The 27,544-nt window shown below is 44.0% G+C and overlaps 1 protein-coding gene across 2 annotated transcripts in view; it reads left to right on the top strand.

Moving 5' to 3' along the window:
- The window catches only part of CACNA1I (calcium voltage-gated channel subunit alpha1 I), an 86,739-nt gene that overhangs the window by 35,924 nt on the left and 23,271 nt on the right, over positions 1–27,544 (top strand). For both annotated transcript variants that reach the window (XM_088531891.1, XM_088531892.1), the window contains exons 5-18: positions 570–885; positions 1,576–1,668; positions 7,381–7,687; positions 9,047–9,450; positions 17,588–17,739; positions 18,374–18,559; positions 19,169–19,286; positions 19,652–19,807; positions 20,231–20,321; positions 22,313–22,515; positions 23,690–24,106; positions 24,711–24,811; positions 25,833–25,956; positions 26,758–26,826. In XM_088531891.1, coding sequence (XP_088388017.1) covers positions 570–885; positions 1,576–1,668; positions 7,381–7,687; positions 9,047–9,450; positions 17,588–17,739; positions 18,374–18,559; positions 19,169–19,286; positions 19,652–19,807; positions 20,231–20,321; positions 22,313–22,515; positions 23,690–24,106; positions 24,711–24,811; positions 25,833–25,956; positions 26,758–26,826 — 2,737 coding nt within the window. The remainder of the gene's footprint in view (positions 1–569; positions 886–1,575; positions 1,669–7,380; positions 7,688–9,046; positions 9,451–17,587; positions 17,740–18,373; positions 18,560–19,168; positions 19,287–19,651; positions 19,808–20,230; positions 20,322–22,312; positions 22,516–23,689; positions 24,107–24,710; positions 24,812–25,832; positions 25,957–26,757; positions 26,827–27,544) is intronic.

The following is a 27,544-nucleotide window of genomic DNA, read 5'->3' as shown; positions in this document are numbered from 1 at the left end:
AAATTGTCATGAAACATTGCACCAGTAATGCCAACTGTCAAGGAGGAGTCAAAGTTGAGTTTAAGTCAACTTTAGCTTTGCATTTCCTGATTTTAAGCCTTAGCTGTGCAACCTTATTTATGCATGAACTGGATTTTTTTTGTTGTTAGAAGTACAGAAGGTTCACTACCAAATGTTATAAAACATGTCCATCAATGGTTACATACATGAGCACATCGCATAAAGCCTGATGAACTTCCTTAATATCATTGCATCTGATTTAACTTTTATGCTAATGGAGAAAGTGATCAGAATGCAAATGTCTGCATTTTAACTTCTCTCTGTCTCCAGTCAAGAAGACTGTGTGATTTGTGTCTGGGCATCTTATGGTGGCAAACCTTAAAAAAGGAGGGACTTGTTCCTGGAAGTTCTTACTTTTCCAGAAGCCCTATCTTCTGTTCATTTAAAGAAATGAACCTAGAAATCCTTTATCCAGTACAGTTCCTACATCAGAATTGCAGTTCATCAAATGCCATTTAAGGGCAACATCTGTTACAGTAACTTTATGACAGTGTTTTTTATCCTTGTAGACAAGGTGACATTGTCCTACCCCCTTATTACCAACCTGAGGAAGATGACGAGATGCCCTTTATCTGCTCACTGTCAGGAGACAATGGAATTATGGGATGCCATGAGATCCCACCTCTGAAGGAGCGAGGCCATGAATGTTGTTTGGACAAGGATGATTACTATTACTATAACTCTGTCCGGCAAGAGTTCAACGTCAGTGGTATGTGTGTCAACTGGAACCAGTACTACAACGTATGCCGTACAGGCAATGCCAATCCGCACAAAGGTGCCATCAATTTTGACAATATCGGGTATGCCTGGATTGTGATATTTCAGGTAAGATCTAATTAGCTTCCTACTAGGACTCAGGCTTTTTTTTTTTTTTTTTTTTTTTTCACGTGAATCTGTCTTTGCTCTCACAGTGGTTTCTGCAGGGTGGGATACAGCTGAACAGCCTTGTAACCTCTCTTCCGGCCAGTGAGATATAGCACATGCCACAAATAGTGTTCCTGAAGATGGGAAGGGGCATATAACTGTTTTGGGGCCTTGCTAAAATGAGCTAAATCCTTCACTGAGCTGTGTTCTATTTCCCTTTCAGTCCAGATCACTACAGCAAAGGGGGCTACTTTTTTTTTTTTTTTTTTTTTAATTCTCAGCACACATTGCATATGGGAGCTAAAATCTGTGTCTCTCTCTTTTCTTCTGGCTGTACGCTGTGTCCAGTCCAAGGGGCACAGAAACCCGCTGCAAGTTTTTCCCTGCTGTGATCCAGGGAAATGAACTATTTTAATGAAATATTCCTGCTGCGCACTAGCATGATCTCACAGGCTTTGACCGCATGCCAGTGTCACCAAGCAGAACCACGCTGATTTTCTGGAATGGAAATTTGGCCTCCTTGAAATCATTTTTTGTTTCTCACCTTCCTTGGGTTGCAACAGCCTTGTCAGTACCAGCCTGTATACACTGTGAATGAGCTGTGGAAGCCCGCTCTCCCCCTCTTTTTATTGTGGTTGCATGTCTTTGCAGGTCATCACACTGGAAGGGTGGGTGGAGATCATGTACTACGTGATGGATGCCCATTCATTCTACAATTTTATCTACTTTATCTTGCTGATAATTGTAAGTATAAGACAGAGAAACTCTCAGTGTTACAATCTTTAAAAGGGCAAATGTTAGGTCATCATGGACACTGAGTAGGAAATTACTATCACTTATTTGTTCTAGGAGCTTAAGAGTCTAGTTCACATGATTTTCACCAAGAGTCAGTGGTAGGATCGCATAGTGTGGATCAGGTTCTTCTCTTCCACTCAAAAAAATGTGGAGGATTGATTCCTCAAAATGAACACATCCAGTGGAGGATCATGTTCTCATCCACAGATCTTGTTTCAAAGTAAATTCCCAAAACCAGTAGGCCCCAAAACATAGAAAAACATTTCTGCGTCTTCCCTCCTACGGGCTCTTTTTAGATATTTGAAGCTTCTGAGTTGTTCTTCTTTTATGGCTTTGGCAACACATGAATTTGTCAGTCAGAATCAAGGTCTGTCATGCAGAATTGCTTCCTCACCATGAAGAATAAAGATTTGATGCTCGCAAAGTTCCTGCCATCCAACTTGAACTAGAGTGACTGTGTGACATAACTTGTGACTGGTGAGGATGGAAGGAGAGGTATGTATCAATGATAACTCATTAAGCAGTTTATAGACCATGTGGATTTATGCATGTGAAGGTTGTTGTTCTGTTTTAAGAATGTTTGTATAAGCAAATCTCTATGTACTATGTGATGGATGCCCATTCATTCTACAATGAGACAGCAAATCTCACTTTTTGAGTCTCCATCTGCAGATGTTGGAATTAAGATCTGTTCTGTATTCATCACATGCCTTTTGAGTTGCTTTCCATACAAAGCATTAACATATTTAAACAGTCATAGTTTTTCTAGCTATGAAGACTTTCTTTGTAGTAGATAGCTGAAAGAGTTCACCTAACCTTGACTTTGTTGTTAAGTTTTCTCTTTGAGGCAAGACCATTTTACATCTCTCCTACCCTTTTGTTTCTCATGAGGTAACTATGACCTGTCAGGCAAGAGCATGGGTCTCTGGAGAGAGAGGTGAAAAACATAATGCCTTTATTGCTTCCATTCCTCAGACTTCCCATGTGTAAATATATTTTATTGGAGGGAATGTCCTGTATTTGACAAAAAAAGGCTTTTGTTTTTATGAAAACACTTGCACTTTTCTCACATGGAGACCAAAGTCAAGAGTAGAAGATGAAGACCTAGGATGGAGTATGAGAAGTCCAAAATCTGTACATGGTAGATTCAATGTCACTTAGCTGGTAAGAATCTTGTTGTATATCCAAAGTCTACATTCGAGTGGGCCACGGAAAGGACCTGGCTAAAACTTGACTTTACGCCTACTATATGCCCTACAACCATTTCCTGTATTGTTTGTTCAGATCTCCTACCATGCAACCAGCCCCTACTTACATTTTTACTTTGACCAGGATATCCATATTTGTATAATGTGCTATTCAGCACAGATTTTTTGCTTGTTCTCAGACACAGTTTCTCTCTGAGCCAGGAGGGACTGTGCAGACTGCTGTGTCAGTGTATAACACTTTGAGGCAGGAATACCTGTCTCCTGTGTTCCAGTTCCAAAATCTCCCCTTAACTCCAAACTGCATAAATTACATATGCGTATTTCTCATTTTAAAGTGAGAGCAGGCTTCTAGTGTTGGCTCACCTCATGTGGCTTCTCAGTGATTCAAATTTCGTCTTTGAATTTACAGGCGTCTGAAAACCCTCAATTAAGCCTTGAGCCTGAGATTTTACTGCCAAATGTCATTGACATTTCTAGACACACCCTTCTCATTTGCAGAAACCATGTGGGTTTATTTCCATCAAACACAGGCACACGTGAACCTCAGCTCACTCTGGGGACTACTCAGAGCAGAGGAGTCATAGGCCAGATACATTAGTGGGATGTTTCCTTTGTCTTTGGAGGAATAACACCAATAAAGTATATAGCCTTCCTACTACCTACTTTGCATATATAATGTATCTTTCCAGAATGCCATCACAGACTTAGCAACATCACAACATGATTTTGCAATCGCTCAGTTTTATATCCCCTCTTATGACAAGCCTTCCTATGGCAATGGCATTCCCCTTTCAAGTGCTCCTTCCTTGTGTTTCTTTATTCAAGACCTCATGAAGGAAATCCTTCTGGCCTTTATCCCTCCCTCCTTCTCTGTGGTTCAAAAGCCTGACTTTATCTACAGGTAGGGTTGCCCTGATCCTTGGGGCTTGTTTATTCCATGTTCTTCCTAGCTATGTCTCAGAGCTCTTCTGGACCAGGATCTTAAGAGCTTTCTCCTTAGAGCTATGCTTTTGTGCATAACTTCTTCCTTCCTACCTAAGAACACAGAGATATGTGTTCTGTGATTCTGAAAACCTATTTTAGAATACTAGCTGTTAATGCTCATCGAGCAGTTAGAAGGCTCTACCACCTGAGTATATTCTCAGAGTAGTCTAACACTCCTTCCACTTAAATATGTTGCTGGGGAGCTGACACTGGCCCCTGTAATGGCCTTGCAGAACACCTGATAAAAATATTTTGCCTACTCATCAAACTGTAAATAGTTTCTCCATCTGCCAGAGACCAGGCAGGTGACATTAAGGACATTCTTTAAGCTCTTGGGGGTCAGCACTCTGCTTGAGTCTTCCTACTTGAAGTCCAGTTGATTCCCAGGTCTCTTCATGTCTGTGCTCCAGCTAGTTGGTCTTTGGTGTCACTCCTGTTGTAGAGAAAGTTTGGGGCTATTTTGCACTTTAAGGTGTCATTCACATTGGAGGACTCAGTGGCCTCATTGAAATGCTCTGTCCTTATATGTGTAGGCTTCATAGATGTTGGAAATCCAGGCATGAGAAATGAAAATAATGGGTAGGTCTCCAGCATCTCCAGCAGTGGTCATGTTTTACTAGATATTACAGAGAAGGGAATAGAGCCTTAGAGGGAAAAAGGGCAGGATCAGCTTAACCAAAGTTCACTTCAATCACAGGACTGAACAGATCTCCTGTACTGAGGCTTGGAATCTACAATCTCCTTCTGACTCTATCAGTCAGGACAATTTTCCATATCAGACACTTTCGGTTTCCCTGCTCATCTAGCTGAGGTGACTTGCTCGGTTCTGAACCATCTGTGACCTTTTCTGGCTTTCTGCCTGTTAGGAGGTAATGTTGAGCTCATTAGAACCTTAGAGTCTGTGGGCTTGCCTGTCATCTTAAGAAGAAAATAAGCACACTTGTCTCATGTTTGCTGTTTCTAGCTAAGAGGTTCAAGGTTCATGTGGGCTAGATACCATATCCAGACATCCCTTCTCTTTCTGGTGTTCTGATGGAAGATCACAGCAAATGATTGTGAGCATAGGGCTTAGCAATATGAAACCTGAATTGCTCTCAGGATTCAACCCTAGGCTTACGGGGTGACTCTCTTCAGAGCACATCACTGTCCTGTGCCTCAGCTCCTCTACTTGTACCATAGCAGCATTTCCTTACTTCGCATGGTGGTGCAAGTTTTAGTCAGTTGTTGTTTATGACATTTTTGGAAGGTATGAAACATTAGACAGTGCCATAATTAGTGTCCAGAAATGTACCTATAGTATGTAACCAGATCCCAACCCTACCTCACTCAAAGTAAGAGGAGGGAGATAACTGAGTGGAAGAGTGTGTGAGTGTTGTGTAATGCTGGGGGATGCTGAGAGGGAAGAGGGTGGGAGGATGTGTTTGAGAAAGATTTGGATTCCCACTCTTACACTTATCACTGAAAACACAGCAAGAGATCCTGGACTACAGAAGCCATGGAGGAAAGCATGGCCTCTGAATGAGGCATCAGTTTTCTTTTTAAGGCCATATACGGAAGTCGAAGGGAAAAAAAGCTGAAATATAGGTTGGTAGAGAGGAAAGAGAAGGACTCAGTGATGAAGGGGAACAGAATTAGAACAGCTTTGAAGGCTGATGAGAGGAGGATTACGAAAAAAAATCTTTATTACAAAATGGTTTATTATGGTTTATTAGCCTTATGAGTAATGATGGACAGGGCTTCTTGAAAACTGTTTGGGCAGGGCTTCGTTTTTCGAAGGCTTATTCATATGCTATCATCAGGGCTGTCTGCGCTATGAAATACTGATAGCAACTGTATTGTATCTCCTGATGGAGCTCCTGAGCACTTGTGTGCAAGGAAAGGGACAGCCAAGGGAGCTAGTTTGTCGGGAGCGGGGGAGATATCAAGGCCTGTGCAAGGAAGGGCACTTGGGCAGGTGAACACAGGGGTACTCACTTAAAAAGTGCCCCAGGTTTTCCAAAAGCTGTAAGCATGTCATCCCCATGGCTTATGGTCTTCACTGGTCTGGAAGGGCTAAGTTTTTCACAGCTTAGGGGAGGACACATGCATGAAGGTAAGGATAGGACTACGTGCAGCTCTGTACAGAGCTCTTTGCTTGGGAAGAAGAGATGTGCCATTGGTCCTGTGAGGGGTTCTACAGGGGGAACACGGTGCACGTACTCAGTGTAGTATAGCAGCAGCCTTCGTAGCAGTGATCATCCCTAGTCCTAGGGACACAGAAATCCAGCGCTAGTGCTTCCTCTCCTCCCAGCAACCACCCTGCACAGGGCCTGTTTCAAAGCAGTGACGACTGTTTAAAGATCAGATGGCGTTTTATAGTCGCCATGTCATCACTTATAGCTCTGCAGGGAGCAAGCACCATTCGTGCATCATATCTTTTGAAAATGATTTTGAACATGGTCACCAGCCTTTGTATGTGTGAAATTGTCATTCTGTTGAATCTCGGGTTTTATCCTGACTGTAATGGATAGATCTCCTAGTGGAGATTCATCTATAATTTAATAAAACCGAGATGGCGATTTTTACCCCTGGATCTCTGAGCACCAAGGAATATTATTTCAGATAGATGAGAAAACTCAGGCAAAAGAAGATTAAAGGAAATGTCCCAAAGTATAAAATAAGCCTTGTGGGCTTTTCAGCTTCTGTAGGGTAAATAACAAAGTCTTGTGGCTTTTTGTTTCATTTCTAAGAAATCGTGGGATAGGGCTATGTTTGCATATTTGAAATGGAAAGTCGTCTATCTAGGCTAGAGGACAAGTGACATAAGAACTTGCACAATATGTCTAGTGTTAGAAGAAGCAGAACAATAAAAGTTGAACACGGAAGGATTTTTTTTTAACAGACTATTTACTGCCCATTTCAAAGTCATTAGTAAATGCCTCTTGGATTTCAAGAGCTCATTTATTTCTGCAAAGTATCATATCCCTGTATAGTAAATTAAAGTATAAAGGGCAGAATTAAATAAAATGTTTTGAGAACATTGATGTACCCTCTGGAAGTCAAAGAAGACCAGGAATGACAGTGCATGGCTCTTCCAGTAGTAAAAAAAAAGAAAAAAAAAAAAAAGGCAACCAAACCAGCCTTTTGCCTACCACCTTTTTATCATAGAAGAAGTCCACTTTTCACCAAATCCTTTGCACATCACTTCCAAGTGACTTGCTAAAGGTCGCAAAACCAATCAGTGGAGCCCAAAATAAGGCCCATTATTCCTGAATTGCAGTTCAGAGCTCTAAACTCCTTCAAAATGGCATTGGGTCAGTCAAAAAGAAGTTGAGTCAAACCTGGCTTCCTCTGGAATCCCAGCTCTGCTGTAGTTCCCATTCCTCTCTCTTCCTGCTATTTACTTTCTCCGTCTCTCTCCCCTTTCACCTCCACTCCTGCATGTTCTTCCTCCCATTGACATCCCCTGTCCCTTCTCCTTTGCTACCAGGTGGGTTCCTTCTTCATGATTAACCTGTGCTTGGTGGTCATCGCCACGCAGTTCTCAGAGACCAAGCAGCGAGAGCACCAGCTGATGCAGGAGCAGCGAGCCCGGTACCTGTCCTCAAGCACAGTGGCCAGCTACATGGAACCGGGCGATTGCTATGAGGAGATCTTTCAGTACATCTGCCACATTGTACGCAAGGCCAAACGTCGCACCCTTGGGCTCTACAACAGCCTACAGAGCCGGCGCCGAGGCCATGTGGAGCCAAGCGATGCCAAGCTGGGCGTGAAGAAGAAAAGCCAGAGACACTACGGTAAGCATTGCACGTGCAAAGCTGGAAACACCAGTAGTAGAAATGTGAGAGTAACTGGAAGCAACCCTGTACACTAGCTTGCCACAGGGTATGTGTTTAGGAAGAAGAGAGGTAGAATTAATATTGGCCAGTGAGCACAGTTCTGTGGTCAATACACCAGAGCAGTTTGTTGGGGGTGACCATCAAGGAATATGGAAAGCCAGTTCTGAAACCTAAAAACAATGGTGGAAGAACATTAAACTCGCTAACTGAGGCTTGGAAAGGATTCTAAGTCTGGAGGAGCAGGGGGTTAATAGCAGCCTGGGACACACACACAAAAAAATTAATGGGATATGAAGAATTGGTATGAGAGTGGGGACTGGGTGACATAGCAGATCCCCCTGAGCTTTACAGGATCTCAGGATGGAGGCAAGTGAGCACAATAGGGTGTCTCCTAAACAAGGAAGGAAACAAGGAAGAAGAGGGATACTGAAGATGGCAGTTTTGATGTGCAAGAGTAATGGAGACAATTGTTCTTGATGGGAGCACAACTCGTTCTGTAAAATTAGGCAGGAGATATCATGGAAAGAGGATTCCTAGCCTGAAAAGTGACTTCAAAAATGGTTTTATAAAGCTAGCATTAACTACCTCTTGATACTGTTCATAAGAAATGCTCCCCGTTAAAAAGCGAATAGATGGATTTTCCTTCACCTGGTCTTGCATACACAGTTTTTCATTTTCTTTACTTACTGAGAGAAAAGTTCCTGCAATCCTCATGCACTGTGTTATGGAATGAGCTGGTTCATTCCCCCAGGGTCCAACTGATCTGCCAGGCCAACTGAAGGACTTAGGACTGAAGGAGCACAGACTTAGTTTTCTCAGTGAAGTCAGCAGATCTGTTCTGATTCAGAATATACAGACAATTAAAAGGTACCATTCACACATGTGCTTTTCTGTCTTTCTGATGTACTTTGCTAGTGTATTTGCCCTAATTTAGAGATTTCAGCTCAGCATCTGGAGTCTCAGAAACCACTTGTAGCTGTTTAGGCCAAAGCAGCCCTCATGATCATTTTTCTCTCAGCCCTTGCTTAACAGAAGCCACTGTATCCTGCACCAGACAAGACGGTTCTTCCTTTGATTGACATGAACACCCACTGAACCTAATTATGGGCAGTTGAAAAATACCATACCTTTCGGTGACACAGTCGGTAAACCAATCAAGTAACTTTATCACCACCCTTGAGCTGATATGCCAGTGTTTAATCATCCTCACAGCTAAAAAGTCTAGTTACCCCAAAACCCAATAGGTGCCCAATTTGAATACATTTAGGGTGGGGGCAACAAAGCCTTGTACTTTAAGCAAGATTATTTTTCTTTCAGGGCTTTGCCAGCAACACAACTCTCTCGACTGCGCTCCTCGGGGCTTAGTCCAGCCCATTGCCCTGACCACAACCTCTGATCCCACCAACTGTCCCCGATGCCACAGGGGAGAGCATGAAGCGTCCCGAAGCCTTTCTGTCCTGGACAGTGCTGACTCAGACCAGGAGGATAGAGGAGCCAGTGAAGAGGAGGGAGATGAAAGCAGGGGGGATCAGGGTACCTCAGAGCTGGAGAAGGAGGAGGAGGAGGTGGAAGAAAGTGGACGACTGAAACTCTGTAGTGACATGTGGCGAGAAGTAAGGGTCAAGCTCCGAGGGATTGTGGACAGCAAGTACTTCAACCGTGGGATCATGATTGCAATCTTGGTGAACACCATCAGCATGGGCATCGAGCACCATGAGCAGGTAATGCATCATGGGAGCAGGGTGGGAGAGGCGGCTGGGGAATCATGCCCTGGGTTAGGATCTATGTAAAAGGCGATGCAACTCAGTGGAGGCAGAGATTGAGCAATTTGGACTCTGGGTCATGGTCCCAGAATGGCGTTTGAGATAGTGTTAGGATCTTGCAGGGGCTTCTTTTCCTTATCCATACACTTAATCACTTCCACTGTCTCCATGGTTTTTCTTCTCACCTCCTTTTTATCCCTCTCTTTTTGTCCTCCCATCTCAGTTTTATACCTGTATTTTTATTTCTCTCTGTCTCCTCTCTCCATCTGCCTCCCTTCCTTCACCCCATCTCTTCCACATCTCTCTCTCTCATTTCTCTCTTCATTAGCTTACTGAATCCTTAGTCTATTTGGTTAATTTAATGTTCCCTCTGGGGATATCACAGGCACTTCACCAGCATCTCAATTCAAATCCATCAGCTTGCTAGCCTTTCCAGCTTAATTAAGAGATGCCTGAGCACAGTCTATCTGTACAAGAAGGCTAAGAGAAGCACCACCTCTCATATCCAGTCATTTCAGGGGGCTCAAATGGCTTGAGACTTTCCTTTGCCCTGATAGCCAGTAATATATAGGTCAAGACATATACAGCAACTCGGACACAGGTTTAACTTTTTTCCTGAAGTCCCCAGCTGCTCTGAGTCAGTAGTGCATTTTATCCTGATGACAAACTTGTGAGATGGAGAAGGATTTTGTGCTTTTATTTTATAGATGGGCCATGCAGGTTATGTCTACTCTGCAATGTAAAGAGCAGGCTTGAGAGGCTGTTAAGCATGCTGAACCCCTGACCTTGCATCCATACTGCTGGCAGGCAGCTCTGTTTCACTTTCAGATGAAAGTGTCCATGTTGTACATCTACACTTCAAATCTGTGCTGCCAATCTGAACGTGACCTTGATTGATCCCATGTATTCGTCTTTGCCCAGATCACAGAAAGGAGATTGGTCTGCTACTGAGATGCTGACTGCATCAGGGAGCTTTGGAGCTGAAGCTAAGTCTAGGCCTGAGCACTGTCTTGGGCATCAAATAGAGGCAGCAAGCGAGTCTGGTTTAACCAGGCATTCACACTTGTCTTGTACCATAACAGGATGGAGGTTTCTTGAGACCCGGAGTTGCCTAAGCTCCCTTTGTTTGTTTGTTTGTGGCAACATAGTGGCTGAGTCCATATTTGAAACCCCATAGGTCTATATCCCATACACACCAAGCATTAGACCAGTTTTAAAGCCCAACCAGTTTCCGATGCAAAGATAGGAAATCTTAATTTGACCTCAGAATGCAAAACTGCTACATATACTTAAGTACCATAAAAATATTGACAGGAGCTCCAAAGAGAGGAAAATGAAGAAGAGGCTGGAGGGGTTGACTCCTGAAAATAGATGAAAAAGAGATATGCATTTATCACGTAACAGAGGGATCACTAAGGGCTAAAGCCCAGGACAATATGAAAACTGCCCACCAGTATTTCAAAGATGTGAGTGCCAAGCATGGAGAGGCATTGTTCATTTTGGTTTATTGGAGACAGTGTGAATTAGGAAGTTAGCAAAGGAATATTTGAGCTGGAGGTAGAGAATTCACTCTCATGTTCTGACTATTGTTAAGCGCAGATTTAAGCCTCTGCTGTGTTTGTACAGCCCTTAGCAGAGTCAGATCTGCTTGCAGCCTCAGGGTTTCTAGTAGCAGGTTATTAATGAAACATCCTTCAAGTTATGCTATCACCTGTTATCCGCAAGTAGCAGGCAAAAGCCCTGGCCCTGTGGGCTGTTTCTACTAGAAAGAATGTTGATTGAATTGATCGTACCTGAAAAATGTGGTGTAGCCTGTTTATTTACAATGTGTATGCCGAGTCCTCTTTCTGTGGCACAGGGAGATTAGAACAAAAAGAAATTCAGACCATACTGTGAAATCCAAGTTCTTTTCAGTCAGCAATTAACTCAAAAGCGCATAGCCATGTATAATTTATTTTGCTTTATTTCTTTTTTTCTCAAGCCATAATATTATTACACTTAAATCTGATGTTTCCTTGCCTCTTTCTCCCTTCCTTTCTCTCCTTTTCCCATTGTTTTTCCTCCCAGAAACATAATATTTCATAAAACAACAGCCAGCAAAACCCACCTGCCCCCACAGATCTATGGTTTGGATGGCAATGCCATCCTTTGACTGAGGTAACTTCTGTTGTTTCATCATGTGAAGGAGATAATTCTCTCCCAGATGAAAATGGCTGGTTATAGAGACCCCTCGAGTTTTTATTCTCTGTTTCAGGAGTTTCCCAGTCATTCACTGAAGGATCCATCCATTTGGGCACAAGAATCATAGAATCCTTAAGGTCGGAGGGACCAAATTTAGAGAGCAGGCTAGTCCCAGGATTTGCTCACAGCACATCTTTCCAACTCTGTGTTGCACCGCTTGCCCACAAACTACAGCCAGATGAGCTGGCCAAAAGACCAAAGTGCCCACCAGCCATTAAGTTGTGTCGTGGGAGAGACTGCAGGAACTAGATTCATTCTCAAAAGGATGGAGAGTTTGAACCTGAAGCCAAAGTGCGAGGGTCACCTTCAAATCCAGAGCCTTGGCTGATCTGGCTCCCACAATAACAGCGCTCAGCTTTGGGTAAAGAACTCAGCACTAGCAAAACAGAAAATATAAATTAAGAAATATCTCTTCATACAGCTATGCTTTAATATTCATGATATTTTTTTCTACCAGGAATCTTAACCTTAGCAACCCAAACCACTTTTCTTGCATGCAAATCATGTTGGAATTTGTCTTTGGAATTTGCTTTGCTCATCTGTCAAGTCCCTCATGCTATCCTCTTTATATGGCCAAGACTGCTTCCTTTCTCCTTGCACATCTCTTGTGAGGGAAATCAACTCATTTGGGGACAAACTGCACTGCCATGAGTCATCTTTAAACCTTAAGCTTATCAAAAGTTATCACTTATAAATATATCAAGTTTATTCAAACCTGTCAGTGCGCATTATACCATGTAATGCCCTCAACATTAGGTCTTCAAATACTGCTGTGACATTGCACAAGCCAGAAGTCATCATTTCAAGCTCTGTCCTACTTGAAATAGTTTTTCCAGTCTTTTGGATCTCCTTCTACTTAGAAGTGCCTTATTTTTAAAAGCCAGTGTAGAAAATCAGGATATCAGGGGCTTGTGTCCATAAGCATCTTCAGTTTTTCTTAATGTTCATAGAGGCTCTGCTGCTTCTCAATTTTCTTCCTTATTCAGCTTGAGAGCAAATCTCTCTCATGCCCCTTTGCTGCTTCTCTCATATATCTCCTGAATGGCCTGTAAGGCTCAAGGCTTTGCTGCTAGCAGGCAACTGCTTTGTAGCTCTAGTAGCTTGTTTTTCCTTCTCCAGTATACCTTATACTGGAGCAATACTTCATGGCATCTGTCTTGTGCAGATCGGGAGAAAATTACCTGCTTCCTGCTTCGTAGTCGGCTAGGCCACACCAGAACCAGCCCCTCAGTATCTTCATATCATTTTAGCCTGAGTGGTTTCTCTTTATTCCATCATTTATTGGATCTACCAAATCCTATTTTACATTCACTGCTTCTCTCTTTACTATTTGCTGCTTGTCGGAAACATTCAGCAAATGTCCAAGCCAGCTCATCACACTGACATTCAGTAAATGATGGAACCATCTCCCCAGGGCGGTAGAATAAACCACATTGCTAAGTCTTGTAAAACTAGAGTATAACCAAAGCATCTCAAATTCCTGTACTGATTGTGGGGTGGTAAATGAAAGAAGCATGAACTAGGTGGTATTTTCCATGGCCAGTTTCTATGACTCCTCTGATTATTGTCAAGTGACTTTGAAGTGGTGTATAAAAATGGACAGCCTGGAGAGACTTTTTAATGGAATATTTCTTTTATTCCCAAAGACAGTGATGCGCAGGTACAGTTCAATAGCTCTGGTCTACAGAGATCCCATCGGTTGCTCTTCAGTTTCTAGACAGTTGCTGATTTACCCCTGGTTAGGAGAAACACTCTTTGTGGTGGTCTACCCATTCCTAACCTTTCGTACAGTGCATCTGTTGCTTGTTCCTGTCAGATAATGGGCTAATTAGGGTTTGGGTATGATCTGGTCTAAAAACTACTATGTTAACTAATAAGAAACTGAAAAGGGGATGAAAGGATGTGCAGCTATCCTCTTTTGCCCCAGTTTTAGCATCCTGATCACTGAGCAGGCATGACGAATAGAACAGCAAGCCCTAAAGTAGACTTGGATCATGCACTTCACTCAGTATTTAATCAACACTAGTAAGGAAGAAGGCTTTAGTGCCATAGGGATTGCAATTTGCTAGTTTCATGGGTTTGGAAAGAGATTCATATTCAAAATGACTCAGTCAAAATTCTACCTCATGCTTTCCCTGTTGCGATCCCTCTGCCTTTCAAACTACACTCCTTAGCTCAGTATTTAACTCCAATAGTTTCGTTTGAGTTTCTCTCCTAGTTTGGGGGGTTAATCAGTCTCTCCTGGCTTCTTAATGTGTGAGGAGACTTCTAGTGATCTCTGCTTTTTCTTAGACCAAAATAGCCTCGAGTTCAGACATTTCCTTGTGGATATTTTAATTTAATATAGTTTCTAGACAGATCCAGGTAACCTGGAAGGAGCCTGCTTAACATTTTGACAGCATGTATCTGGCAACCTATCTGTGAGAGCCTGGACATCTCTTATCCCTGGGGGTTAGCACATATGCTGTGTTGGGACTCTCATGTGTCTGTGTGAATAGTGGGAGACACCCACTTATTCCCTTTTAGCTTCCCCCGCCACAGGCTGTGCGCCAGCCGTCAGCCCTGTCCACTGTGGCTCATGGTCATGGTGGCAACATGGGATGTGAGAGCATCCCTGCGCAGGACCCAGACCCTGCCGCCACCCTGCTCACAGCAGACTGCGCTCTGGGCTAATGGGTCTTTTCACTGTGCCTAATTATCTGTATCTCCAGAAACAGCTGCAATGCAGGATCTGCCTTTAGTCCATGAGTGTGTTGCCTTGGGCCTCTCCAGCTGGCTCTTCTTTCCCTTTCTTTTCTCTTACTTCATTCCTTTTGCTCTTCCTTTCCCACCCTGTTCTTATCTTCTGTGCCATTTCTTTTAGATCTTTTCTCCTCGTCTTCTTTTGGGTGTCAGTGAGCTCATTTTACTATTTTCTTCCACAATGATTTTAATTTTTCTTTCCCTGTCTTTATCTCTGTCTGTCTCTTCATTCTTTCCCTGCCCAGTCCTTCCTAACCCTCTCTCTAGGATGGATGCTTTGCTGGGGCTGATTGATGGCCCATTAGAAAAAGATTAACAGGTGCAGGCTTGACTAGAGAAACAGATGTCGGGGAGGGAAGGAGAGACAGGGAACAGGTGACCTTTTCCGTAAGTGAGATGCAAGTGTGGCTTTTCAAACATCAATTGCTCCCTACGACAGCACAAGAGTGAATGCATGGACGGCAGAGAGGATAATCCACTCATCGTAGTGGGTCACTTTTTTGCATACCTCATTCTCTCTGACACCATCATTTGATTCAGGCTGAAACTGGCATAGCTCTGTTTAGCATATGGGCTTCATGTTCCAGTGAGCCAGTGTCATTACTGCCTGGCTCTGTCCGAAGTGATCTTCATCTCTCCCTTCCTGTGTGCACTCGCTCATTCTTTCTCTCTCTTGACTCTTATCTCCCCTCCTCTCCTCCCTCACCATTGTTAGGATCATTTTGTTATTCAAATGTAATTACAGGTGGAAATCGAGCCTTTTCCCCTTTTTTATTTTTATGAAACTGAATATTTCAATTAAAATCTGTAGCAGGGAGCACAAGAAATTAGCAAAGGACACAGGATGTCACAGATGTAAGGAGCAGTTTCCAGTCAGCTAGTGGACCACAGAAGAGAAAAGCTAACTGTATGGCCCTGAGAGCCCAGGAGCAGGGATTTAAAAAGTCCCCAGCAGAAGGGTCACACCAGAACCACATTCATCCCTCATTTCCCCTTCCGCCAGCTGAATGAGTAAAAGGCACAATCAACACAAAAGGACCTTTCCTGCCCTTCAGAAGGGCAGCAATTTTGCAGTCCTCAAGGAGTGTTCCTGACCTCTCTTCCTAGTAGATGCTAGTACTGAGTTCACTAAAAAAAAAAAAATGGCTCTGATATGCAGGATTCACCTTTCTGTTTTTCTTCTGTGCCAGAAGTCTCTCCTCTTTTTTTTCACCTAGCAACAGCCTGTTGCAGGTTTTTACTTCCACCCATTTTATGTGATACTCAAAAAAGTAGTCTTTCTAGCTCAGATCCCCATAAAAGAAGTGCGGGGCCTTTGGCCTACTATTTGGCATCGATCAGTAGAGAGTGATAGTGCTCCTACCTGCTGCCATGAGCCTGGATTAGGGTCATGCTAAAAACTAGATGGAAGAAACTGGAGCTGGGGTTCATTGGCAAAGTAGGTTAAACCTTGCCTTGAGATGTGGTGTACCTGCCTTGAGGTAAATAGGAAAACTGGGCCCCAGGAGCCTGGTGGGAGTCCCCTGGAGCTGGAGTGCCTGTCCCAGCGATTGGGAACGTGATGACCAGCAGCATTCTGCAGCCATGTGGACCATCCCGGCAAGCTCGTATAACCTGAAGGCCATGGGTTGTCCACAGTCTGGACCTCCAGCATGTGACCCCCTGTACAGGGAGAAGTTCTTCTGTTTTAGCAGTTTTTTATACCTCGTCATTGCTGTGAGAGTCTCCGTGGGCTCTGCATGTCTCTGGGTATATGTATGCAGGGGCATACTTGCGCATGTGTTGCTTCTCATGCATCTCACCTCATTAAGGTCCTCAGCCCTTGCTGTTTGACCTGGTGCACTGCTGGAAGGAGAGGTGCTTTATGCAAAGCAGTCCACCCCAAATCCAGGAGAGGGAACACCTTATTTTCGAACAGGGGGCAGCAAGAATGCAACATCCTTCATCAAAGACAAGAGTGTAGCTTCCATCTCCCTCTGTGAGGACATTTCCTTATTCCTGAGTAAACTGTCTAGATCATTTCCTATCCCTGTCAGAGAAGTTTCCAAGGTTGTACACAGTGAAGCAAAAGTCATTAATCTGAGAAACAAAGGGAGGAGTAATTTAATTTGTTCAGGCTTGTTCCACTGATGAAGTCATTAAAACACTTTTTTCACATGCACAAATACACTGGTCTCTGCTGAAGGAGGCTCTGTCACAGTGGGTGGAAGATGTGTCTGGGAGTCAATAGAGGAAAATGCCTGGGTAGGGTTAGGTTGTTTTGTGATTCTTTTAGCATCACAGTCATCTTGTGAGGTCTGTAGAGGGCTTCACCCTATGTATCTGCCTTTCTCCTCCTGCTTTCATTTCCTGTTTCTCTCTTCTTCCCCCTCTAGTGCTCCTCTTGCCCTTGTCTGTTATATGTTAGCAGTGTGCTCCTCCTTTCTGTCAATTCTCTTGAGTAATTATCGAGACCCCTGTGAGGACGGAAGTGTGAGAAAAGATTGCCAGAGCAAGACAAAGAAAATAGTGGTTCTCCACCAAGGATTTGTAGGAAATGAGGAGGGAAGGGAAAAAATAGAAGGAAAAGGGGGGCAGAGAAGTGCAGTGAGATTTAGAAGAAGATGGGGAACTGTTTTCTTCTCACCCAAATATTTTCAAAATTTTAGCAACAAATTGTGCCGAGGTATTTGTGAAAACCTCAAAGGAATGTATTGTAGTAAGTGACTGGCCACAGATTAGCTGCTTTTGAGCAAATGGGGGAGTCTCTGCTCCTTGCTTCAAAAAATACTCATCTTCTTTGCACAAAGTGAAATAGCCCCTAGCCAGGTGAGAGGAGTATAGAGTAGGGCATGGGATATGTTTGGTGACTGTCAGCTGCCTAAATGGCTATGGGGCTCATGACCATTTCCAATAAAACTGTACAAGTTCAGCATTCACTAGAAACATAATCTGTGATGAAAGTAGTAAATGTGGAACAGAATAACAGTACAAAGGGTCTACTCTAATCTCACCCATGGTCCTTCATAGCTCCTTACAGAGCCTGTACCAAGGCGATAGTGGCATTTTTGTTTTTTCCTGATAGCATCAGGACTCTTTCAGGTTTGACTCTCTGAATTTGTATTCTTTCCAGCCAGAGGAACTGACCAACATCTTGGAGATCAGCAATGTTGTCTTTACAAGCATGTTTGCCCTGGAGATGATTCTGAAACTTGCTGCTTTTGGGCTTTTTGATTACCTCCGCAACCCCTACAACATCTTTGACAGTATCATCGTCATCATCAGGTGACAAAGGCCCTGTGGGTCATCCGAAGTACATATAGAAAAGAACACCAGAGAGCTTGTAAATTCTCATGTGTTTTTCCCAAAAGGGTTTACCAGCTATAAAAGAAAGGGAGCTGAGCTGGTGCACAAAGAAATGGACTTGAAGACTAGATATCCTTTTCCAACATTCTGAGTGATGTTGGGCAAGCCACTTCATAGTGTTTCTGTCCCTCAGTTCCCTCCCCTGTAGAACAGAGGCAATTACAGCTGCTTTGGAAGTCCATGGAAAGCATTAATTTTGAATTATTTGTCAAAATTCGTAAGTGAAGAAAGCTACAGTGGTTTAGAATTTGGTAGAGGAACTTACCTTGCTGGGATTTAATGCTGGAATAATTTTCTTATTCCTGAAACATATAGTGCCATGTTTAAATTCTGAAAGGGAGAAATGCAACCTTTTACACATAAGTATAAGCTTTCACTATACACACCCAAGTATACCTTGTTTGTGCAGATTTCCCTCTTTGAGCCTCGTATAAACGCTGGCAATGCAGAGGTGAGAACTTGGATTAGCATTGCTATTCCCCTCTCTCTCCCATTTATTCATTTCTCTGTTCCCTTGTTCCTTGCACTTTCTGTGCCTGTCTCTGGGCTGTAGCATCTGGGAGATCATCGGCCAGTCAGACGGGGGGCTCTCGGTGCTGAGGACTTTCCGCCTTCTACGGGTGCTAAAGCTGGTGCGTTTCATGCCTGCGCTGCGGCGCCAGCTCGTGGTGCTGATGAAGACTATGGACAACGTAGCCACCTTCTGCATGCTCCTCATGCTCTTCATCTTTATATTCAGGTGAGGAGGCAGTTGCATCACAGTAAATTGGAGAGGTGCTGCCTAGCTCATATTGACAATTTCAATGTGTGTGTGTGACTCATCTTGCCCATCGCTCTAGGTTTAGGCAGTACTGAGAGACATTTATGTGTGCGTAAAGGCTGAGGCCACTGCTGCCCTAAATTGCTTTCAGCAGATTTGGCCTGAAGGGGATGGAGAAATACTGCCAGCAAACATCTATCTTGAGCATGATCCCTTACTGGTAACCAGTAATGGCTATAGGACCAGTCTGCATGCTGATTACAACAGGAGGGCAGCAGAAAGCATCCAGGAAAGTCTGTCAAGGCACCATGAGTGTATGCTGTTTGCAAGAGGGAATGAAGAAGAAGACAGGAACAAACAAGAGTAATGGCGAGAGAGCAGGTCTGAGGGATGAGCTGGAGGGAATTGCTAGAGGATGCAGCTCTTCCTTCACAGATAGGTACCAGTGCTCTGGCTGTGTAGCTCTGCCCCTCAGCCCTGTGGTACTACACTAGCCTGTCATGAAGAAAAGAGAACTTCTCCAACAAGCTCACTGTGATGGCAGAGATATTTAAATTGGACACTGGGCTCCTCTTCCTGTCCCAACAGCATCCTGGGAATGCACATTTTTGGATGCAAGTTCAGCCTCAGGACAGACACAGGAGATACGGTTCCTGACCGCAAGAATTTTGACTCCTTGCTGTGGGCCATTGTCACTGTGTTCCAGGTGAGCCCACTTTCCTCTCTCCAGTTGGGCCAGGACAAAATAAAAAACATCAGGAGGTGCTATCTCTCTGTGTGGCGCATTGTACTCACTCCTAACAGTACAGAAGGCTGTGCAGTTTGCAAAAGTCACTTCTGTTGGGGCAACTCCTGTGTTTAACACCAGCACATGCTTACCCCGATGTACACTCTTTTTGCTCAGCCAGCATTATCAGATCAGCAAAACAGCCAGCCAGTGACACTGGGCAGTGGCTGGGTGGTTATAGAGAAGCTAAGAGGCCTGATGTGGTCAAGAGGTCCTTTACTCTGATTCTCTGGGAATTGTCATCATGTTCTTCAGGTTTATGTGGCCTCTGTTCATGGTTGCAGATCTTAACACAGGAGGACTGGAATGTTGTACTTTATAATGGCATGGCCTCCACCTCACCATGGGCATCCCTTTACTTTGTGGCTCTCATGACATTTGGCAATTATGTACTCTTCAATCTGCTGGTGGCCATCCTGGTGGAGGGTTTCCAGGCTGAGGTGAGTCACAGATGTTGTCTCTGATGGGGAGAAGGAAGAGAGGTATTAAGAAGGGGAAACTCTGGGGACAACACTAGAGAACTCTCAGAGTATCAAATCTTAGTCATTTCCCTGCTTAAGTTCAGAGTGGGCTTAATCCAAAAAACAAGTGGACAGCGATAATCCTTCCAAGGAAAGAAACAAGCCACTGAGAAAAGTGTTCACAATTTTCATTCTCTGCAACAGGCTCCCAGCATGAGTCCTTTTTCATTCCAAAAGCAAGAACACAGGATCTCAGCCCTTCCAGGTCAGACAGGACTCTTCCCAGGGCCCTGCTGATGCCTGGATACCAAGGGGAATTTTACAGTCGTGCTCAAGAATGAAAGAAAAGAACTATATTTTTTCTTTTCATGAGTTCACAGCTTCTAAATTTGTCTGTTTCAGGGTGATGCCAACCGGTCATACTCAGATGAAGATCAGAGTTCATCAAACGTGGAGGAGTTGGATCAGCTGCATGATGTCCAGGAAGGTTCAGGTACACTGAGCAAACAGTTTCATTTGCTCAACTTGCACTGCTGTTTGGTGAAAAATGTGAATGCAGATTGCTACGAAAATTCACCCCCATCTCCACAGTGGCATCTGCTTGTTCCCATAGCAAAACAATTTTGAAAGTTTTCTTCTAATTTGTACATGTTCATTTTGAACTTTATACCAGTTTGTGGTGTCATTGGTGGAAACTCAGAACTGTGTTGATATCCTGAGGAAAGTGGTAGCTAAGAGCAGCAGTTCTTGAATAATCGAAAAGAGCAGAAAATAGGAATGAGAAAATGATACTGTCTCTACTCCAGAGGTACCATTTCAGAGGTACCATTTGTGTCCAGTTCTGGCACCCACATTTGAAAAGGGAATACAGAGAAATTAAAAATGACCCAGACAAATTTGGAAATTCTGCCTCATAGTGAGAGACTAATGAACCTTAGAGAATCTAGAGAAGTGACTTGATCACACACACTGCAAGTGTCGACCATAAGGAGAGATTTCGGATGGTAGATGGTTCTTTAATTGAGCAGAAAAAAGTATAATGAGGTTGTAAAGGTTGGAAGCTGAAACTAGACAATTTCAAACTGAAAAAAAAAAAGCCACATATTTTAAATTAAGGATAACAAACTGTTGAAGCAGTCTGCCTACAAACTGCAGGGTAGGTTCTCTAATACTTGAAGTTTTTCCTTGAAGATCTCATGTCTTTCTACAGAAGGTATATATCTCAAAAAAGATTTTGTGCCACAGAATGGTAAGAGTGGCGTGCTCCCCAGGGGAAGGTGAGATGGGAGCCAGGGTGATAGCCACACAGGCAAGACAGAGACCACACCAACAAGGGTGCAGTATCTGCACAAAGTAAGCGGAGCAGATGCGTTGACAGCAGTAGGGTCAACCAATGGCTCAGTGTTTGCCAGGCAAGTCCATAGTGTTGAGACAGGTCTGAGGTCAGAAGTAGAAGTCAAGTCAGCAAGGCAAAGTCAGGATCAGCAAAGCACCAGGCCAGGTACAAGCATACTTGAAGAATAGCCCAGCAAAGACCAACAACATGGGCCTGAGCTTAAATGCAGCTCCCAAGGCAAGGAGCAGAGGCTCCAGACTTGGCTTATCATAGCTCTTTCTCACAACCTAGCTGTTGTCACAACAGTCTGATCCAAGGTTATATAGCTGCAGAATATCAGAGCTGACCTTGAATGCAGTCAGCCATACACCTAGGAAAGAGAATGGGGGACAGTAACAGAGCCTATGGGTATGCACAGGGCCCTAACACCAAGTGCAGTACTTGCCATGCAGGATATATAATCTTTAGGATGCACTAGGAAAATCAAAAAAGCTTGCTCCAGTCCTGTCAGGCTTTAAAACAGAGTGCCCCGTTTTCTCCATGCATATTGGATGGCTCATGTTCTTCTACAGCACTTAGCATACCTGTTCTGGGTCTTAAAGGCCAATATTAAGTCATTTTTTAAGTGTCCCAGTGCAGTAGAACTGACTGGCATGAAGAATACGATCACAGGAACTTTAAGGTGAGCCTAAAGCATTGATGGCTGCTGATATCCCCACATCTTGATCTCTTCCTCAGGGTCTCAATTTAACTGCTTTAAATAGTGACTGCCTATGTGACAGTTGGCAGTATTTGTTGAGACCTGAAGAAGCCAATCTCCACCCCTGACTCTTGGCATGCAGAAGCACGCTTTCCTCCCCTTGCTGCCAGGGTTGGACCTCTTGCTTTACCTGTCGGTATGAGTCTGTCTGAGTGGCACTCCAGTTGTCCTTCTGGCCCCAAGGGGAGTTACCATCAGTTTGGGGATTGGAGAGGAATACCTCATGATCTTTACAGTTTTGACTACTTTTGCTGCTATGCCTTAAGTTAGAATGGATCAGTGTTGGATTTTAACATTGCTTAACAGCCTAGAAATTGAAACAGTTGCTGGATGGTGAGAAAGCAGCCTTCTTTCCTCTTTCTTCCTCTCCTTGCATCTTTCCACTCAGATCCCAAGCTCTGTGCAATTCCTGTGACACCAAATGGACACTTGGACCCATCCTTGCCCTCTTCTAACCCACCAGTGTCTTCTGGGGGGGTCACTAACTCCTCGCGCAACTCCCTGCAGCCAGACCAGATCCTTGTTGCTGTTGGCTCCAGGAAGAGTAGTGTGATGTCCCTGGGGAGAATGACCTATGACCAGCGGTCCTTGGTGAGTGAATGAACAGCAAGTGGTACCATCCTTTCAAAGCCCAAGGAGTCTGCTGTCTTTCTGCCATCATTTGGGGTTTGCAGTGGAAGAATGCATTGCTGCCACAATGCATAACACAAGTGCATAGCCTCTCCTTAGGAAACCAAGTCAGTCTGGATGATTGACCTGTATTTCCACATTACCAATCTATATTCTGCTGAGTGTAGGATTCAGTTCTTTTCTATTTTTCTGGTTAGAGAGGAGGGGATAGCAAGCAGACAGAATCTTCTTCTTAGAGTGAAACATCTGTTTTCTTATCCTTGCCCCTTTTGCCTAGAGCATGGGATAAATACAATGGTGCTCTACTCCCAGGTGATCCTCAGAGTGAGTTGAGAACCAGAACAGTCTGGCTGATGCAAGCATTGCCAAGCCTCACAACAGATGGGGTTTCTGAAAGATTTTGTTCAGAGAAAAGAAGAGAAAAACTTTGACTTGGAGCCCCCATAGCAAGCCCTGTGGCCCCTTAGCACTTCTCCAGACATGCAGGCTGTTTGGCCAACACACCTTAGACCTGTCCATTTTGTTATATCAACCTCTAGACAATTTGCCCACTGATACACACAGCTTTGTGTGGGTACACTGGTGCTAGAAGGACTCATACTCCCATTTTCCTAAATAACCAGAGGTGACAGCCATGTGCTACGTGACAAGTTGCTGATGTGGTGGAACTAGACTGTAACCAACAAGACCGTTTTTATCATTTCTAGCTTTTACAAAGACTACTCGAAGACGATGATTTAGATTATCTCCCCATACCTTGTGTTATCCTTTACCTCAGGGCAGTATAAAGTGCTGCCAGTCGGATTTTTGGAAAGGTTTATTCCTGCTGTGTGTTCATGCAAGTGACAACGTCAGGCACCTGCCCTTTGGCTTTATTGTTTACTTTCCCTGTAAGTGCCTCACACACAGATGGTGCTGTAAAGTAATCACAGCCAACACTACTACTAACTTGTTGTCAATCTGTTATCAGATTTACAGAAGTACCTGCTATATTCCCAACATGCACCTTCCTCGAGGACCAAAACAGGCAATCTCCTGTCTTAGGGGCCCAGGGACAAGTCTGTGGTTTGAAATACAACAATATCTACCCTCCGTATGCCCATAGTCACTGAACTCCTGTACCACTCTCTTACAGTCCAGCTCCCGCAGTTCCCACTATGGTGCTTGGGGCCGTAGCGGAGCCTGGGGGAGCCGCCGCTCCAGCTGGAACAGCCTGGCTCGGGGACACAGCCTGAAAAACAAACCTCCCTCTGCCGAGCATGAATCTCTCCTGTCTGGAGAGAGACGCAGGGAGGCAGATGGGGAGCGAGATGCGACTAGAAGGATGTCTCATCACCGCCGAACGCTCTCTTTGGACAACAAGGGCTCCTGTGACCTGGTGGAGTTGGCATCAGTCCCATCTGGCTACAGAGTGACCCGTAAGCCAGGGGCAGCGTCCGGGGTCAACGAGCACCAGGACTGTAATGGTAAAATGCCCAACATTGCAAAGGAGATCTTCCCAAAGATGAACAACCGCAAGGAGCGGGGAGAGGATGATGAGGAGATAGATTATGTGAGTATTTGGTACAAGGAACCTAAAGTTATGCCTCAATATTGTGGGAAACTCCAACTTCATCCTTGAGGTCAGATTTCCCTGCGAAATAGATGGGAGAGCCTGTAAAAGAGCATAGCTGGAGTGTCAGTAGAGATTTGAACAGAAATATATCCTGTGAAATTAAATAACGTCAAAGCCCAAGTGCCTACGGAAGGCCATCCTCTCCTGGGCCTCCTGGGCTGGGATGTCTGCCTCTTGATAGCTGAGGTATCTAGGAAATTCCATTCCAGTGTAACAGACTCACTTCAAGCCACTAAGAAGAGACCATGGACACCATCCTTCATGAGAAAGGCCACCAGCAGTTTCATTTCTATGCAGTTTGGGGATGAAATCAGATGCTGAGAACTAAACAGACCCGAGTATAGCAGATCCTTATCAGTGGCTTGGTGCTCTTTGAGTCCATTTCCTCACTCATGGGCTAATGAAAAGCAGCCCTGTGGAACTGGTTTGTCTGGGAAACTCCAGGTAGTGATGTTTTAGGATCGAATGAGAAAGAAAGAGTGACTTTGTCAGGCAACTGGGCAGGTAACCAGTGACAGTAACTTCTGCTGCATCCCTCCAGAGCTTGTGTTTTCGTATCCGGAAGATGATGGAAGTTTACAAGCCAGACTGGTGTGAGTTACGAGAGGACTGGTCCATATATCTCTTCTCTCCACAGAACAGGTTTGTGCTGTTTTTACTAGCAGAGGGTTGAGAAGATAAGACAGGTTTTGTTGGAACAGCAGCTGCACCCTATAAGCTGGATGTTAGGTTGCAACTTAAACCTTATCTGTTAGAAATATGTTTTGTCTCCTCCATCTCCACCTCCCTAGCCAAACAGCATTTCTCTTCTTTAGTTCTAAAGACAAAAAGGAAGAAGAGAATCTTAAATGGCTATTATGATTTTTTTCTCTCTTAGGAGCATTCCATTTGTCTTTTCTGTAATCATAAATATTTATAGCAAAGCAAGACAGGGAATACAGACATTAACTAAAAAAGAAAAAGTAATGCATTATTAATGACTCCATAACACTGATATTACCTCCCCTGGTACAAGAACAATCTCTCCATTTCTCTGCCAGTTTATCAGCAGCCATATTATATCTTTTAGGGCAAAGTTAGTATTCCTTGTGTCTAGAAAAACATTTTAGGACAAATTCTTCCTGACAAGGTGGTCTTCCCATAAGAAGAAAATGCCCATATACCTTAACTGACAGCATTTGCATAAGTGTGCATCACCTCTTGAAAAGAATGGGGTTTTATTATAGTTCCATATGATACCTTTTAAGGGGAAAAGTGTCTTTCAGAGCAGCCAGAAGTCTGTTCCCCATGACTGTTCCCTGCATTTCCTCGACTTTCAGCACACGGGTGATTGTTGTAATGAAATACAAATGTGAGGCAGCTCTGAGTTTGGGAGGTAGAGTCAAACTCTCTTCTACAGGGGAGGAGAGTGACGTAGTGGGTAAGAGACAACTCCAGCACTGGGGTGATGGATGGAGATTCAATTCCTTGCTCTGGTGCAGACTTGCTGTGTTACCATGGGTTGCTCTGTGATATTGCCAGGATAGGAGACATCAGTATATGTGATAGGAAAGCTGCTATGGCTCTAATCAGAGCTCAGTTTTGGCTAGAATGCTCTATTCTGTCCTAGCTCCTAATATAACTCTGCCCAAGGCACATGTGCCTGCTTGGATTTCTCTTGCAGGTTTCGTCTCCTCTGCCAAACAATTATTGCTCACAAGCTCTTTGATTATGTTGTGCTGGCCTTCATCTTCCTGAACTGCATCACCATTGCCCTGGAGAGACCACAGATTGAACACAGAAGCACGGTGAGAATTCCCTCCTACCTACTTTTTAGCATGACCTCTGGCAGAGGCTCGTAAGTGCTCCTGGCACTGGTAAAGCCTCTGGACAAACCTTGGCATTAAACACTAACTCTCACTCATCTATTCCAAAGCCCAGATATTAGTAATTCACGTCATACATGCTTCTGTTGAAGTGTCTTATAGTAAGGCAAGCCTTCTTTATAGTAGAGTAATCCTAGTGCCCTCTATTAGAAGGTGAGGGAGTCTCACAGGCTACCCTTGGTAAGAGATGGCTTGTCAAAGGGGCAGGGGCTGGAAACTAAAATGAAGAAGTAACTTCTATATGTAGCAAAGTCCCTGTGGAAGCAGTATGTCAGCATTCATTTACGGTACTTTTAAGCTGAACTTATTGATGGCTCAGGCTGACAAACTCAAATGACTTTTTCTGCATCTCTGCCTTAGCTGTCCCACAGAATATGCTGTGCACAGCACAGTGGTCAGTGCTCAGGAGCACTTTGGGATGGTGCAGCAGATGCAAACTAAGCAGTGCTGACTTGGAGGAAGCATGGCACATCCCACCCACTATGCTTTTGTAGAGCTGCATGGGATTCTGTCCGGACACAGGGCAGAGTCAAGATGTGAAAGCTGAATGCTGCCCAACACTGACCTTTTCCAGGGAGCAATGCTCTTATTCCCCCAACTTTCAGACCCTTCACAGGAAAGCTAGAGATACCAAGTTCATAGAAGGGGTCTCACAGCAGAACAGGAAGAAGTTGAGATATATTTAGGGCCTTTCTCTCTTTTTTTCTGTTTGTTTGTTTGTAGGAGAGAATCTTTCTTACTGTGTCCAACTACATTTTCACAGCAATCTTTGTAGCTGAGATGACACTGAAGGTAAGTTACTGGAGATGGACTGCTCAGGGTCCTTTCTGCATGTGACGAGCAACACGATTTATGTTAGCGCAGCACCCCTCCAAAATCTCTCTAGCTATTCAGTGGACTAGCCCTGCACCGTGCCTTGGTAAGGGTAGATACTGCCTGGGGTTCAATCTGCTCTACTCTTGCATAAAAAGGGCATTTATACACAGGGATCTCGTTGTCTGGGAGAAATATCTGAGCTCCAGATATGGATTTTGTAATAATGACAAATGGCCATTCCTTTCCTTCCAGAGTAAGAGCAAAGGCTATAGCAACAACAATATTAATAAAATACTCTTACTTGAGATATTATTTAATAGATTTCAAAGTATTTTACAATAGTGCGCAAATCATGCTGTTCCCCTTTTGTGATGAAGAAGTGTCACATAAGTGAGTAAAGAGAGTTTCAAAACTGGGTACCTTAAGGTTAGCACCCTAAAAATTCATTTCTAAAAAGGGGTGTGATTTTCAGGGCAGTGCTGCTGAAAATCAGACCACTCTTTTAGGAGTCTGAGTACAGATGTCGGTGCCAAATTTTACCTTCAAAAAAAAGGATAATCTCTGGTCTGGGATAGTTAGCTCAGGTCTGTGAAATGGCCAGGAACTTTCCCTGTAATATTCTCTCTGGTGTCCTATTGCTCGGAGAGGCAGACGAGGGGTGAGAAAACTCTACGGAAATCTTGCTGAAATGCCT

The sequence above is a fragment of the Tinamus guttatus genome, unplaced genomic scaffold, assembly GCF_059628265.1.
Source record: "Tinamus guttatus ecotype Peru unplaced genomic scaffold, ASM5962826v1 Tinamus_guttatus_pri_ptg000439l, whole genome shotgun sequence".
Taxonomy (NCBI): Eukaryota; Metazoa; Chordata; class Aves; order Tinamiformes; family Tinamidae; genus Tinamus; species Tinamus guttatus.
The sequence above is the reverse complement of the archived record's forward strand: the minus strand, read 5'-3'. Positions and strand labels throughout refer to the sequence as shown.